Source organism: Prosopis cineraria, unplaced genomic scaffold, assembly GCF_029017545.1.
Source record: "Prosopis cineraria cultivar Desert tree isolate PC_DT_omini unplaced genomic scaffold, ASM2901754v1 PC9, whole genome shotgun sequence".
Lineage (NCBI taxonomy): Eukaryota > Viridiplantae > Streptophyta > Magnoliopsida > Fabales > Fabaceae > Prosopis > Prosopis cineraria.
Genome location: NW_026555340.1, coordinates 27,237,090 through 27,252,557, shown reverse-complemented (window position 1 = coordinate 27,252,557; position 15,468 = coordinate 27,237,090). Strand labels below are relative to the sequence as shown.

The following is a 15,468-nucleotide window of genomic DNA, read 5'->3' as shown; positions in this document are numbered from 1 at the left end:
ATGTTTTATTAAATAAGTTTATTCTAATATTATCATTTTCCCTCTATAAGTAATCTCCCTCCCTTTTCTTTTCAATATATTAAATGATAAATATTTTTAAAAATTTATATTTTTTATTTTAAAAAGATAAGATTGTTAAAGATATTTAATTAAATTTATTAATATGTGAGATTTGTCTGAAAATATTTTATAAATTAAGATATAGGGAGTATTATTTTAAATAAAAAAAATTATTCTTTTTTTATTTTATAAATAAGATATGAGAGAATGTGTCTCACCTTAGCCGTAACTTGTGAGGTGTTTACACTTTTCTCTCCTTTACATCACCTGCCCAATTGCAGCAATTTGGTAGTACGGCGGAATGTATCCCCAGGAACCAGGAAATGGGCCTTAAAATTTTTCATATGGGCCGTCCTGGTGCTACTACTAGGATTGAAGAGGTAATGGACGAATGACGAAGGAACGACGTTAATTCATGAGCGAGGAGACAAAGGTACAGAATATGAGCGCAAGCTTCATTTATTCTCTCTCGGCTCCTTTTCTTGCAATCGAACTGTGAAATCTGCTTTTGAATTCATCGAATACAGAACAAACATGGCGCAGGATTCTGAGAAGAGGTTCCATTCCATCATGGACAAGCTCTTCCATGCTCCCAAATCCGGATTCCATTCTCCCACTTACAGGTTCTCTCCCATATCTCTGCTTTTCCTTCTGTTTGTTTCCATCTATAATAATTATCGGTAGTAATCAGCCTAGCGTTTTTTCCGTTCTTTAGCCATGAAAATACAGGAACGTTCTGATCTCCTGAAAGCAATTATCGAGTCATACCGCTCTTTCCTTTTAGTTTTTACCCTTATGCTCGGGTGCTCTGGTGACTCTTATGCAGAACAGTGGACCACGAATTGTTTGAGACATCTAGAACATTATAAACAGGGTCCAAAATAATTTCAATTAGCTTTCGAAATGTTTGACTTTTTCCTTTTCCTGAACAATGTTTAAAGCAGCAAATATAGTCTTAGTTAGCTGGCTTAAACTTTGTAGACACTTTTATTATAGTTTCTAAACCATAGCTCAATGACTTAGCTTAGAAGTTTGATGCGTTAAATATTTTTGCCAAGATCTTTTAGGAATTGGGAGGTAGTTATGTGTTTTTCTGTTCGCAGTACATCAGGAGAACTTCTGTCTGGAAGTAAAAAACGTTCATACGAGTCAACTGCATTAGGGGCATGGGAATCGAATATGAAAGGGGATGTTGCTGAGGGACAGCATCCCTCATTAGCTGCAGCTGGAGCCACTCGATGTTCATGCTGCAGACCATGGGATCGTGGTGACTTTATTAAAAGATTAGCCACATTTAAATCGATATCGTGGTTTGCTAAACCAAAGGTTGTATATTGCCTTCCACAGTTAACTTTTGCAGTATTTCCCTCCTTCTCCCTCTCTTTATGTTTTTCCTTACCTTCTTAGAAAATATGTTCTTGTTCTGTTGTTTAAAATTTTAATCCCACTACATATGTCCATTTCAGCATCAGGACTATAAACTTGTGATCTAATGCTTAGTTTGCTATTTCCAAAAATGTCTATTATTTCGTTTGATACTATGACTGCTAAATAACTCCGTAAGACCAAAATTTTGAACTAGACTCAAATTCTAATACATACGTACATTTTGACACCAGAATTATGATATAATGCTTTTAATATAATATGTGTTTCTCACTTTTATTTTGACAAAATTACAGATGATTTTTTTTTGCTATGACTATTTATTAGCAGTGAAATGTATGTTAAACTTGGAACAGGGTAAAAATATGACCTATTTACCCATGTACTTTGAATTTCATGGTAACTCCTTCATTTTCCTCATATGAGTTAGAGCAGGGTTGAGTTTGATAGCATTTGAGTAACAAAGAAAACTTTCAAGTGTTAATCACTATTATTGCTGATGCGAAAATTCAGTAAACCCATAATTGATCTTCCCCTGCTAATATACTTTTGAGTGGCAGGAAAGGATTTGAAAGTTTGCAGCTGTGGATATCTGTGACTAAACGTTGTCAAATTATATTTGACAGAGTTCTATATATGTATGTATGTATGTATGTATTTTTACTTCTGTGTCCTTATGGCATAATCTTTATTCATTAAAGAAAACCTGATGTTTCCTTATTTCCCTATTTCAAGAATCATTTATGTGTATAATTTGTGACATTTGGTTTACAGCAGACCTCCTGTTCCCCTCCTTCCCTTCGAAAAATTATTGTGGCTGATCTTTTGGCTTCTGATGTTTGCAGGTAGTGAGTGCTGTAAATTGTGCTAGAAGAGGTTGGATCAGTGTAGATATTGATACCATAGCCTGTGAAGCATGTGGAGCACGGCTCCTTTTCCACACACCAGCATCTTGGAATCAGCAACAGGGTTTGCCACTGTTCTCATTTCTCTATCTTTAACCGTTTTGTGACAATATCTGGTTTACAGATTTTTACATACACTTTGTTATATTCAGTGGAGAAGGCAGCCTTGGTTTTTAGTTTAAAGCTGGATAGTGGACATAAATTACTTTGTCCATGGAGGGGCAATATCTGTGATGAAATACTGACAAGATTTCCACCTACACCTCCTCAAGTGTTAGTCAATAATTATAGAGAACGTTGTTCTGCTCTCTTGCAACTATCAGCTCTTCCTCAAATTTCACAATCAGCAGTAGATTTCATGAAAAGCCCACTACTAGAAGACTTCCTTGGAGATTCTTCAATGCTAGAAAGTGGAAATGGATCTGCCAGCAATTCTGAAATAGAAAATCTTAGCAGCCAGCGTGAACTGAAATTATATTACCTGGTATAACTGTATGCTAGAAATTTTTAAGTTTTTATTTGCTCTATGTAGGTTAAGGTTCCTTCCACTACTGACGTATGATCCAGTAACTGTATTTTCATATTGCTTGATTGACTTGACACTTCCTTATGGGCTAGAATTTGTCCATACTCTGTTTAATTATAGGTTTACAGCACTTCAATATCACTCTTAGGAGATGCTGTGTGACTTCTTGCTTTAAAAAACACTTCCATTGGTTGGTGTTTGCTGATAGTGACCTTTCTGGCTTGATTAATTTTCATTTGCAAATGAAATAAGTGCTGTGACCGTGAGTCATCGTGAATGAACTGTAGAGTCTGCTGATGTTATATATGTATACTCTATAAAAACTAACAGTTTATACTCTTGCATAGATAGTGGCTTACCCTCATTTTTATTCACTCAATGATGCATATGATATGATGAATCTATGTAATTTCAATTAATTTATTTTCAGCATCAGATTTACCCTCACAAAAACATCTGAAATACATCTTAGCATCCCCCTTTCCCCCTGATGGAGAGTGTTTTTTTTTTTGGGAAAAAAAAAAAAACTTTTGCAGGCTCAGAAGCTTATAAGTTTATGCGGTTGGACACTTCGTTCTCTACCTTACCAAGTTGACTGCAAGGATGTAGCAGACCGATCCATCAAAAATATAGTTACGGATAATAATAACCTCATTGTACATTCTGCAAACGCGGATGAAAGTTTGGAAACAGATGCAAATTCAAATGGTTCTATTGGGGAACAAATGAATCCCAATTCTGTGGTTTTAGATTGCTGCCTCTGTGGGGCCACGGTTGGTTTGTGGGCATTTTGTACTATTCACCGGCCTGTTGAGTTATTCAGATTAGTGGGACATGCGGAAATTGTTGGAAATGATATTGGGAATTCATCCAGTAAACATGATAAACATGATCTTGGAACTAGGCAAGGTGTTACTAGTACCTTGTCAGATGTTGCAACTTCATTCCAATATAGTTCAAATCTAAATATGACAATTGCTGGGGGTCCTTCTCCAACAAAACAAAATTTTAAAGCAACAGTATCTTTTCCTGTTATTGGTCAGAATTTAAGGGCTCGGCTTTCTGATGATTCTGATTTCAGCGATCATGCTTCTGTTGATGGGGATAGTATTCAGTCTGACTCACAGAAGAGGATCCGGCTTCAGGAGAAAACAGATTGTACAGTCGATTCTTCCACCAGACAACTTGTTCCCCTGTCATCTGAAACAATGGAAATTTCAAAACTTGAAACTGCTTCTCAAACTAGTATTAGTAATTCAAATGGAGATGATGCTATCGTGGGCACCCAGAATGAAGGGCTCTCTTCAAGTTCTAAGGATATGGTTCCTATACATCTAGAATCTGATGGATTGAACAGTTCAGCAGCAGTAGGTCCTAATAGTTCCCAGGTTAGAGTTTCTTTGGTTGTAAATTTACTGTAAATTATAATACAAGTATAGATAGTTTGTCAGCCTATTAATTATTCTGTCTCATAATTGCAATTCTGATGGCACAAAGGAACAATGTGATTTGTGAAGTAGTGGTGTAACTTATTTATTATTGCCAGAAATGATGCCTTATAAGCTTGCTTAACGAGCCCACTAAGCCCATCACGTGGATATTTCATTGCTTGATTTTGGCTAGTCTTGCATCTGAAATGCAATCTTTGTTGGAAGACTACATTAACTGTATTGCTATGCAGAAAGATTTGACTGAAGGTAGAGCCCTTTTTGCTGCACAACAGATTCCGGCTATACAACTTGGTAATCTTGAGAATTATCGGGTCAGAAGTGGAGTAGAGAATCCTGTAAACTGTAAAGATGTTACTTGTAATTCGGGTATGATAGTTCCTTGAATTCTTATCATTACCTTTTAATTAAACTTAATCATGGATTGCAGTTCATATGCTTCTTCTGTTTAGCGTTTGTAGCTCTCTACCTTTTTCAGTTAAGTGTAAACTTTCTTCATCTATGGCTAAAACCCCTGCCTCCTATTGACAATATTCTAATTGGCAGTTGCATCATTTTGGCTATGTTTAAGCATGACAATATACAATTCACCTGTCGCCATCAGCTGACTTGTTAGATAGGTAAAAAGTTTCAGAATCACCTTTCCTTTCCTTTCCAGGAAAAGACATGAGACCGTCTGATAGAGCCTTGGAGTTTGATCCAATCAGGCAGCACAGACACTTCTGCCCTTGGATTGCATCGATGAATGATGAGGAACCTGGATGGAAACAGACATTATCTGCCTTACTTCGCCAGAAAGATCATTCGAATTCTTCACCACTTCGATCACTCTCATCAACTTCCATTATTAAGGTATTTGCAAGTCTTACTCTACAAAAATCTTTAAATTGTAACTAAATAAATTGGCGGATGCTATCATCAAGGATAAGATTGCATTGCATCGCTCTACCTTTGGTTTATTTGAAGTGACAAGAACCTATGATTAATTGTCAGCCTAACATCCTGTGCATTGTTGCTGAAAGTGAAAAGAGAAAGAAGTTATTGTCACCCTAATACTCTTTTGCATAGCCGCTGAAAGTGAGAAGAGAAAGAAATAATGTCAATGCTCTTGGTAGAAAGCAAAGAGAAAATGCAAGTTCGATAGATTTTATTATTTTATTACCTCGACTCTCAACTTTATTGCATGACATGTCAACCAATATTGAAGTAGCCTAAAAGTTTTTCGTTTTTTGGTTAACGTATTCGTCTTCTTGAAGCATGTAGTTTCCTACACTGTGTTCAGGTGGAGGACCCAATCGGTTCGGTGAAAAAACTTTTCATGTCTCCATCCATGAGAAGAACAAAACAAACTCGTATCTCAGGACACGATACAGGGCAGAGATAGGTTAGGCCAGATGTTCAGGCGGTGGTGAACTACCTCTTCAACATTTAGTTCCCGCCCAGCCATGTTCAAGTTATGCTTACATGGCATTTTTAATTGTTTGTCATCCCATTTTCAATCATTTTTCACCTTTTTTGTTAGGCCATGCCCTTCCCAACAAACGAAGCACTAGGTAGCACCTTGATGCTTGTGATTCGCGATTGCTGTTCTATAAAACCGAGTGGTCATATCTTATCTTTATTTTATTTTATTTACATTTGAGATTTGCTATAATACATATGGTAGCATCTCTAGTTACGTTATGTTTGAGCTGGTCCTCGTGGGTTCACATGGAACCAGAATCTTGACGCTGCAAAGCTCTATACATAAGGCCACTGCAGAGAGTAATAAATCGGGACTCTATTGTGTTTGTCTGTTTGAGGGCTGATGACGCTTGGGCGAAAAGATCACTATGGAAAAGGTAAATGATGCTTCAACTTGTTCAAGAGATTGCCCTTCTTGGCATCATGAAATCTACTAGCATCATTTATTAATCGGATAATAACTAATTCAATAATTAATGTCTTGATTCTTAAAAAAATTTAGTTTAATTTTTTAAGAATAAAAATTAACAGTTTAAGATCTTGGAGAGAAATGTATTTTTTTGGTGGTCAGTCCAGAAAACTGTATTATTACTATACCAAGTAGCTTTTACAATTTTTCTTCGTGCCATGCACCCATGCTATCCTTCAGGGCAAAAAAAAAAAAAAAAAAACACCCATGCTATCCAATATACCATTTGTAGGGATCTTGACCCAAATTGAGCAGAGTTTGAGATTAAAACCGTTTTTTACCTTTTCAAAAATTCTCTTTTTTCAATTAAATTGTAATATGGTAAAACTTGTTATTTATTTGATTTGTTAGTGCGAAATAAGTAATAGTTCATGTTTATGTGATATATATAGATAATGTAAAATTTCATACAAGGTCAAAAGAAATGTGTAAGATTCATATTAGTTTTATTTTAAAATAACTCCAATTAGACAAGTTTTATTGAGCTAAGTAATTATTAAATAAAGCCATTTTGAGGGGTTTACGAGGATCAATGCATCCATGCTTCTAGCCACACTGACGAAGCTATTGTTTCTTTAATAATTATACTAAGAAATGTCTTTTTCTAAAAAGTTTTCTATGAAATGGACTGCGGGAGTTTACTGTGCAAGCTTCCAAGCCTAACGAAATATTTGCAAATCTTCTACCAATAAGACACTCAAATTAGCAGCGGATTTGAACTCAAATCTTAAGTCATGATATATTAGCATCACAATTCTTATATATATTTATATGTAAGGGTAATTTATATTTTGTAGTGTGATATATATATATATATATATATATTTACATTTATATGAAAGCCTTTGACCAAGGAGCAAAAATCACGATGCATGACCCCATAAAACAGGTGATCCTTGCACCAAAGAATTTGTTGCGAAAGAAAAAGTCCGAGACTCTTACAGTGATCTGCCGTCATCGCCTCCTCTAAGGTGACCAAATCTTCGTCCCAAAAATAGAAATTTCCTCTACTCCTACAAATTCCCTTCTCTCTCTCTCTCTCTCTCTCTCTCTCTCTCTCTCTCAAACCTTCAACCTCTCTGCCATGGCTGACCCGCAACCCATCTCAGCCAATACGCAGAAAGTCCCAGACTCTAAACCCGAACCCTCCTCCGACTCATTTGCACGTCAAGTCCTTAAACATGCACCCACCCCTTCTCAGTTCTTTAGCGTCATCGCCTTTTTTGTTATCGCCGCCCTCTCCCTCTTCGTTGCCGGTCTAACCGTTGCCGGAATCACTCTCACTCTCGTCTTCCTCACGCCATTGATCGTCTTATCCAGTCCCATTTGGGTCCCCGCCGCTGCCATCCTCTTCCTCTTTGTCGTCGGATTCCTGGCCGTCGCCGGATTCGCTGTCGTCATGCTGGCGGCCTTGTCGTGGACGTACCGGTACTTCAGGGGACTCAACCCGCCCGGTTCGGACCGGGTCGACTACGCGCGAAGCCGAATCTATGACACGGCGAGCCACGTGAAGGAGTGTGCTTGGGAGTATGGAGGCTTTTTGCAGGGCAAGGTGAAGGATGCCGCACCGGGTGCTTGAGTTTTTGGTTTTGCGTGCTAATTACTTGATTTAGAAGCCGGGATTATATTTATTATTTTTTATCAGTATTTCAGAGTGAGTTAGAAAATAAAGCATCCAATTTTTTTATATATATACAAAAGTATCCAAATCGACGAGCCTGATTCGGTGTAACGAGCATACAGCATCCAAGGAATAAAATGTCTCACACTACCTTTTCGGATTATGGGCTGGTTTGGAGGTTTGGACCGGCCCACTTCTTCCAAAAAAAAAAGCAAAAAAAAGGGACTGGTGAATGGTGATGCTTTGTAGTGAGCCTTGTAGAACCTAAAGGAAAATTCATGGGCATGCATAATACAAAGGATGATGCCATTAATAGGATACTATTCTGACAGACGGAAATTTGGCTTAATGAAATGAGTTAGTCTCTCGAACATGATAAATTAATGTTCAAATTTCTATAGAGAGAAATGTTCACTTTTAACATTCTAAACAAGTTACTTCCAATAGGAATACACATGTACACGATTGAAATTCAACTATAAGTTGTTTCTTTTAAACAGACCTGGAGGTAGTGTAATCTCTAGTATACTGTTGGTAAGTTATACATGAATAAGGTGATTAAATTTTTTTAATTTGTAATGTACAAAATTAATCCACCTAGTTCAATATTAAATGTTAAATGCTTTTTTATATAAAATATAAAATTTATAGTAAGTAGCAGTATCTGGACCTCTATGCAAGTTTGGAGGATTTAAAAACATTTTTTGAATACCAAGAAGGTTAGATATAACGAAAGGGATTAATTCCTCACATTGTAATGAATCAAGGTTAGAAAACTCATATTTAGTATTCAAATATATCTCAAATAGGATTATCTCTATTAACTAAGTAATTAAAAAAAATTTGGATAGTTTGCCGTGTAACTTGGATTAATTGATTCACTCCACCCACTGCATATTCATTGCCATTCATCATTTCATTCATTTGTTGTATTAAGCGACTCGTGACATCAAAATCTATCTTTAATAAGTCACTGGTAACAAATAACAATGATCGATGTTCTCTCACATAACCTCTTTCGAATTAAAAATTAAATTATTCTCATGCTTCAGTATATGAATAAATTGAGAGGCTCAATCTGGAAGTTCTCTGACTAGCGAGAAAATAATGCATAGTCCGTTGACCATAGAAAAGTTCAATTGCCCCTCGAGGAAGAAATTAGAGTTGAGTGAAGATTTATACGACTTCCTGACTCTTCAATTGTTCAAAGGTCTTGTGAATTGAAAGTTGAAACGGTCATGAGGCACAGACTATTCTCACGCTTTGTTATTTATACAATGTCCAATAGTCAACCCACTTCGTCCAAGTCAACCCTTTGATTTCTATCTCTCATGCTGTAAATTGCATATGCATATATTCATCCCATTATTCTATCTTATTACCTTCAACCCAATATGATTTAGGATACTACTTCTTTAATATATTTTTTATTCTTGTGTGTTACGTTAATTCTTGATGATTATGCATAATATACGTGCTCAGTTTTGCTGTTTAATACAATAATACTTGTTCTGATACTGAGTTTATTCTTTTGGAAGTTTAATGAATTAATAACTGTATTGTTTTTTAGGGTGGAATTTGTTGAGGCATTCAGCAAGCAAGAGTGGGAAAATATGATGATGATAGATTTGGAGGATGAGGGGGGGAAGATAAAGAGTACATCATCACTGCGTAATCATAAATTTCCTGGGAATAAGTAATTGATAATTGTTACTTTCAGAAACTTGTTCAAATATTAAACAAAAAAAGGAAAAAGACAAGGGTATATATGAGCGAGTTGTGCAGGCTTTAAAATCTCAAGAAGTGACGCAGGGTTATATATTTTTAATGATATAATCGTTTGACAATGTTATTATTTATGATGAAAGATTTAATCAACAAGACGTACAAGTTTACGAAGGATCAAACGAAAGCATATTGTTTCGTTAACAACTGAGTTTTATTTCTCTCAAGATTCAATAATACACATATTCATAATAAATGTAGATATCTTCCAATTAAATTATTATATACACAAAAATTAATATTGAAATTCACAGCTGCTTGTTTAAGTAACAATAATTCTTATTATTCACATCAATTTGGGCTGATTACAAAAATTTTAAATAAGACCAGCATGAGCTAAAAATTGACCCAATCAAATAGTTATATTACGTTATAGTTCACATAAATGCAGAAAACGCTTTTAGGATAATTGTTTCAAAATTTGGCCCAACAATATTCAAAATTGATCTGATTAAATAGTTATATCAGAGGGAAAAAAAGAATTTAAATAATTTTTTTGTTACTTACGTTGTGACATTGATGTAGATGGTCTCCTATTGATTAATTTTCAGTGATGCATGCAGTGACAAGCGGAGCTTGTGACCTACAAGAGCTCAGGGAGGTCGCAATTCATCCATGTGTGCTTTTGACGAAAAAAGCTACAAACAAATTAGAAAAATCCAGAAAAAGTAATTTAATTTCTGCATCTAACGCTTTAAGAAATAAATTAGAGTACTAAAAAATAATTTCCAGAAACGAATTATCAATTTTCCAATTGAATTCCAAATGTTCTTGCCATTATACATATAATGGATATTGTACTTGATCAACCAATTTTGTGTGTGTGTCGAGGCCTGATCTCATTTGCCAGTGGAATATATTTTTTTTCCATTTCTAAATGTATGAATTGGATAGTTAATTCACTAAAATTAAAAAATTGATTGAATTAGTTATATAATTATAAGAAAACGTGTATTAATAGTTTTTAAAATATCACTCAATCACTTACATTGAAGATTGCTTTTATTGATTGCGCGCAATTATAAGAATAACTTGAAAAAATAGTAGATATAGAAGATAAGAAGACCTTTTAATTAAGTAGCCCCTACTTTCTTTGTTTGGCCAAAAAAAAAAAAGCCCCTGCTTTCAAAATCAAATCCAATAATAATTTTTATTTCTACATTCTAACATCATTTTTATTTATGTTCGCCCGTCATTCAAGTCGATTCAACATCATTCATTTATTTGAGAGTAGAATTATTAATTCTGTCTTGCCAAAGAACTCATTTTACTGCTTCCAAGCTTGACTCATGTATGGTGTGTCATATTTTTTAGATATAAGTGTATACACACACACACACACACAGAGCACAAAGTCTTGATATACACCGATTTTATTTTCTATTTAATTGATTATTTTTTGCTGATTTTCCAAATGCGGGCCCGTGTGTGTTGCTCTTTTAAATTTTGATGTTAAAAAATGGCGATTCAACGTAGCAGGAACCAAACTTCGACTAACGTCTATGGTTTCTGAAATCTGAAGTGACAAAGAATCGACATTGTATTGGACTTAATCAACTACTGGTAAAAAAGCAACACCACTAATAAGTAAACAAATATTTTTTTTCACACAATTACCCATTAGTCATTGACTAGTCCGGGTAAAACCACATTGACGGCAAAACTATTTCAATAAGTATTTAATATAACTATATACTTAAAACTTGAACTTTAGACTACGAATTATGAGTTAATACAGTCATTTACCAGCTAAGCAAACAAATATTTCATATTTTACCTTTCGCAAATAATCTTTACATGCAAATTCTTATGCATTTCAATTCATTAAATAAATGCCTTTATTTGGATTGACGAAATTTTGTTTATTTTAAGAAGTACTGAACTATTGAAAATAGCAGTGGCTGAAATTGATATTTAAATCCTTACTGACTAGAAAAGATAATCACGTTTAATGCTCAATTATGTCTTAAAAAATGCTTGCAATAAAAAACACATGTATGCAATAAAAAAAAATAACGACAACATATGACTAATCATATGCTATATGTTACGAGACAAGTAAAAAATTTGATATTATAAAAAAAATTGCAATGAATTCACCATCTTTAATTTATTAATAATGGATAGAAAATTGAATGTATAAAATTTCTAAAGAAGTTAAAAATTATTACTCGAATCCCTCAATTTTCATTAATCATCAAAGTGACAAATGTTAAGCTAAAACCCTAACTTGGTTTATATATAATTATGGCCTGGCTTGGTCAACAAGTTATGACCGTAAAAATAAAAAAATTCATCGTTGTAGTCATATAAATATAAGGCACAATTTCTGACAATCTTGCGCATGATGTTAGCGTAAAAAATATGAATTTTTATATACCTTTTAGATGCAGATGCATATAGAAATCAAAGCTCACGCCTATTTAAAAAAATCTGAACTCTTATACATTTTGAATCGAACTTTAATTTATCGCATCGGTCCATTGAAAACTTCTATACCATCCACCACCATGGTGTTACAATAAATTGTTTTTAAATTTCATTCCTTGGTAATTCACCACAGTAAAATTTTTCATAGGTATTTTATATGAGGAATCATATACACACTCTTGTCACAGTCAAATAAAGGATAGAATATTTTGGTGTGATTCTCGTATAAAAAAATCATGTAAAAATTAATCACGCATCTCTTCAGTTTAGTTTTTAAATTCAAATAATCACGCATGTCAATCTGCGCCATGTCATTACTTAAGTGTAGTGTGAGAGTCAGCATGCCACTAGTAGTGGCCACGCATTCTCAACATATGATATAGGAAACATGCATGCGCGCGCGCGCAAAAGCTCGAGCACTGTTATATATTTGAAAAATTGTATATTTTATTATTTTTATTTAGTTAATCATTTAATTGGCGTTTTATGGGCGTTCTAATTAAACTAGAGGATTCACCAAAATAATTAGTGACAATCACAATAATTCATTATGCACACAACCAAGTTTCTCTCTCGGTATTAGTAAATTCATTAATTACATTCACCTCATTTGTTCAACCATTAGAGGATGATAATAAAAAATGGAAAATAATTAAATTTATTAGCATATCATTAATTATTAGGAAGATTTCATTAAAATTTTTTTTCCGGGAAAACAATATTTAAATACACGATAAAAACCCCAATAAAGAGTTCCGGTAAAAAAAGAGGGAGATCTTCTGTTATGTTTTCACACTTAAGCCTACCACATGAGATTTAACCACTGAACAAACTAACCAGTTTCTCACATTCACATACTCTATGCAAATTTTCCACTGATAAAACGAGCAAACAACGGATGGTATTACTAATATTCGAAAATTAAAGAAGAAGAAAGAAAAAATAACGACACGTGGGAACATGAACTCCCGTGCCATAAAACTCTAGCGCGAAATTTCCTTCCTAATATCGGCGCGTGAAAGTGTGCCCTTTGGTAAGGGAGCAACGACAATCGTCAGAAGAAATCTTGTCCGTTCAAGAAAACCACGGCTTATCAGAAGCCACGTGTCCTTTACCTGCCACATGTCGCGATCGGAGTGGTACACAGCACAGGCTGAGAAGGAAGGCAGGGATCAGCAGGTTTTGAGGTGATAGACACGTAATTTTACTCTGTCGTAGATTTCTCGGACGGCTCAGATTGCTTCTACGGGAACGTTTCCGCCCTCTCCCGCGAGAATCCTCACGCTCCGGTGGTGGCAAGTGTGTGCGCCTATACTCAGGGCCTATGTTCCCGATGCAAATTGAGATAACCAGGCAAGGGACTGGCGCGTGGCGACCTGAGAGGGATCTCGTTCATCTGCTTCCCGTTACTGTCGTAGTAAATTACGCCGGAAAAATCCAACGGCTGACATTTGTCACCCATCAGAATCGCCTTCTGCCACACCCCGCCGTCCCCCCACTCCTCCTCGCTAGATTCTACCCCGTGATCGCCTCCTTTCAGCTTCTTCTTGTTGTGACCAAAGGGCAGCGCTTTGTTGCTTATGCTGCTCAGAAGCTTCTTGGGCTTGGCCAGGGGCGACTTCTTCGGCGATGACCTCAACTCGATGGCCCAGTCGGCGTCGCTCGCCGGCGTCTTCATCTTCTGCTTCAGCCGGTTCGCTCGCCTGGCTAACAGCGCCATGACAGCCGACACCCCCTCGAGGAAGGCGTTGGCGTGGCGCTTCGGGGATTCCGGCGACGTGAAAACCATGGCTCGTTTTGGGATACCTGAGAATCGAGAAAAGACGTTCCGGTGGACTTGTTGAGGGAGAAGAGAGGTGAAGCTGCGTGTATTTATATATACAAAGAGTTCTGAACGAAACAGTGGGATGGGTTTAGGTGACTGGTAAGAGTCCACGGTTACTCAGGTTGACTCTTTAATTAATTTTCTTTTTTTTTTTAAATCTATTTTCAGATTGAATTTCAGACCTGATAATGGTGCAATAAAATTAAGGAAGGTGAGCGCGAATGGTGGTGGTGGAATGTTTTGCGTACTTCCTTCTTTTATAGATATTTATATATATAAAAAAATTATATAACATAATTTAAAAAAATTAATTAATTATAATAATTATATTTAAATATAAAAAATTAGTTTAAAATATTCTGTATTAATCAATATAAGAATATATTAATTATTTTTATTAAAATAAATTAGGAGTGGTGATTTAAAAAATAAATAATAGATATTTAGTAAAATAAATAATTTTGTTTATACAAAAATATAAATGAAAAGTAATTGTTTTTCTATAAAAAAAACAGAGAGAATATACTTCATCTATTGAAAATTATAAGATGTCAAGGAAAGGAAACAGTTGTTAATATAGTTAAAAATTATATAATATTTCTTTCTCTGCTAGTAACTTGTAGATGAATATAAAATTTTTGACTTATTATAATTTTTTTAGAAAAATCACATCAATTGCTGGTAGAAAAATATCAAAATAACATATATTTTTCCATATGATGTCTCTCTCTCGCACACAAAAATGTCCTGTAATTTTAAATTAAGGAAGTAATATATTTATTTATTTATTTTTGATTCTGTTCTTTATATTTTTTATATCCAATGAACCATAGATATATGCAAATTGCTTGCCATTTTAATTGGATCAAAAAGAATTTCGAAGAAGTTTTTGAATGAATCATTTTGGTTAGTAATATGAGAAATTATTGTACGGACTCCGCATCATTCAAAAAATTTATGATTGATAGAATATTATGATATTGTGCAGTTTATGTAATCAACCTTAAATAGTAAATAAAATTTGTTATTGTCGTCATTGTTGCTGCTGTTGTTATCCATACTCATTTCCCTATATAAGGTCCGTGTAACTAAATCTAATTTGATGATTACGATCTATATCTAAGTATAAAAATCTGTGAGAAGTAATAACAATATTCATCGATGATTAATAAAATTAATTTGTTAGTGTACCGCATGAACTAAACTGTACTTGATTCAGAATGATTTGCCATTTTCTGATTTCAAATTTATCAGTTAGAGCTTCCTATTCCTATAATCCTATAAAAAATATTAAATAGATTGAGTGTATCACGTTATTTATAATATGTCCAATTAAAATGTTCAAAGTAATATAAATAAAATCTTATATGACATTTTTTAATTGATTTTATTTTTATAAAACAATGCATATTTAATTTTTTGCCTGTTCTCTTTCCACTATCATTCATATCAGAATTAATTTATATTAAATATTATTTAAATGACAATTTTTTTATTAGATAAGCTATAAATAACATGGTGTATCTAGTCTATTTAAATATTTCTCTAA

General features: G+C 34.4%; 3 protein-coding genes across 4 annotated transcripts; 2 read left to right on the top strand and 1 right to left on the bottom strand.

Moving 5' to 3' along the window:
• Positions 1 to 461: 461 nt before the first annotated feature.
• Positions 462 to 6,119, top strand: LOC129320830 (uncharacterized). 2 transcript variants are annotated; one of them, XM_054966473.1, is made up of 8 exons: positions 462 to 683; positions 1,164 to 1,386; positions 2,292 to 2,415; positions 2,504 to 2,835; positions 3,414 to 4,265; positions 4,601 to 4,694; positions 4,984 to 5,177; positions 5,608 to 6,119. In XM_054966473.1, exons 1-8 carry the CDS (start codon positions 595 to 597, stop codon positions 5,707 to 5,709), a joined length of 2,010 nt encoding a protein of 669 aa, XP_054822448.1. In that variant the 5' UTR covers positions 462 to 594; the 3' UTR covers positions 5,710 to 6,119. The 2 variants fall into 2 exon arrangements, with proteins under 2 accessions (XP_054822448.1, XP_054822447.1); XM_054966472.1 differs by having other exon boundaries at positions 464 to 683; positions 4,559 to 4,694.
• A 1,190-nt stretch (positions 6,120 to 7,309) lies between these two features.
• On the top strand, positions 7,310 to 8,207 carry LOC129319356 (oleosin G-like). Its single transcript, XM_054964402.1, has one exon. It carries the CDS (start codon positions 7,343 to 7,345, stop codon positions 7,835 to 7,837), a length of 495 nt encoding a protein of 164 aa, XP_054820377.1. The 5' UTR covers positions 7,310 to 7,342; the 3' UTR covers positions 7,838 to 8,207.
• Positions 8,208 to 12,918: 4,711 nt separating this feature from the next.
• On the bottom strand, positions 12,919 to 13,950 carry LOC129320766 (uncharacterized). Its single transcript, XM_054966360.1, has one exon. It carries the CDS (start codon positions 13,881 to 13,883, stop codon positions 13,410 to 13,412), a length of 474 nt encoding a protein of 157 aa, XP_054822335.1. The 5' UTR covers positions 13,884 to 13,950; the 3' UTR covers positions 12,919 to 13,409.
• Positions 13,951 to 15,468: the final 1,518 nt, after the last annotated feature.

Coding starts and splice junctions, on each gene's coding strand:
- LOC129319356 (XM_054964402.1), top strand. CDS start 7,343: ATGGCTGACCCGCAACCCATCTCAGCCAATACGCAGAAAGTCCCAGAC.
- LOC129320766 (XM_054966360.1), bottom strand. CDS start 13,883: ATGGTTTTCACGTCGCCGGAATCCCCGAAGCGCCACGCCAACGCCTTC.
- LOC129320830 (XM_054966472.1), top strand. CDS start 595: ATGGCGCAGGATTCTGAGAAGAGGTTCCATTCCATCATGGACAAGCTC. Junction 2,416..2,503: donor ATCTTGGAATCAGCAACAGG/GTTTGCCACTGT, acceptor TGTTATATTCAG/TGGAGAAGGCAGCCTTGGTT. Junction 5,178..5,607: donor CATCAACTTCCATTATTAAG/GTATTTGCAAGT, acceptor CACTGTGTTCAG/GTGGAGGACCCAATCGGTTC.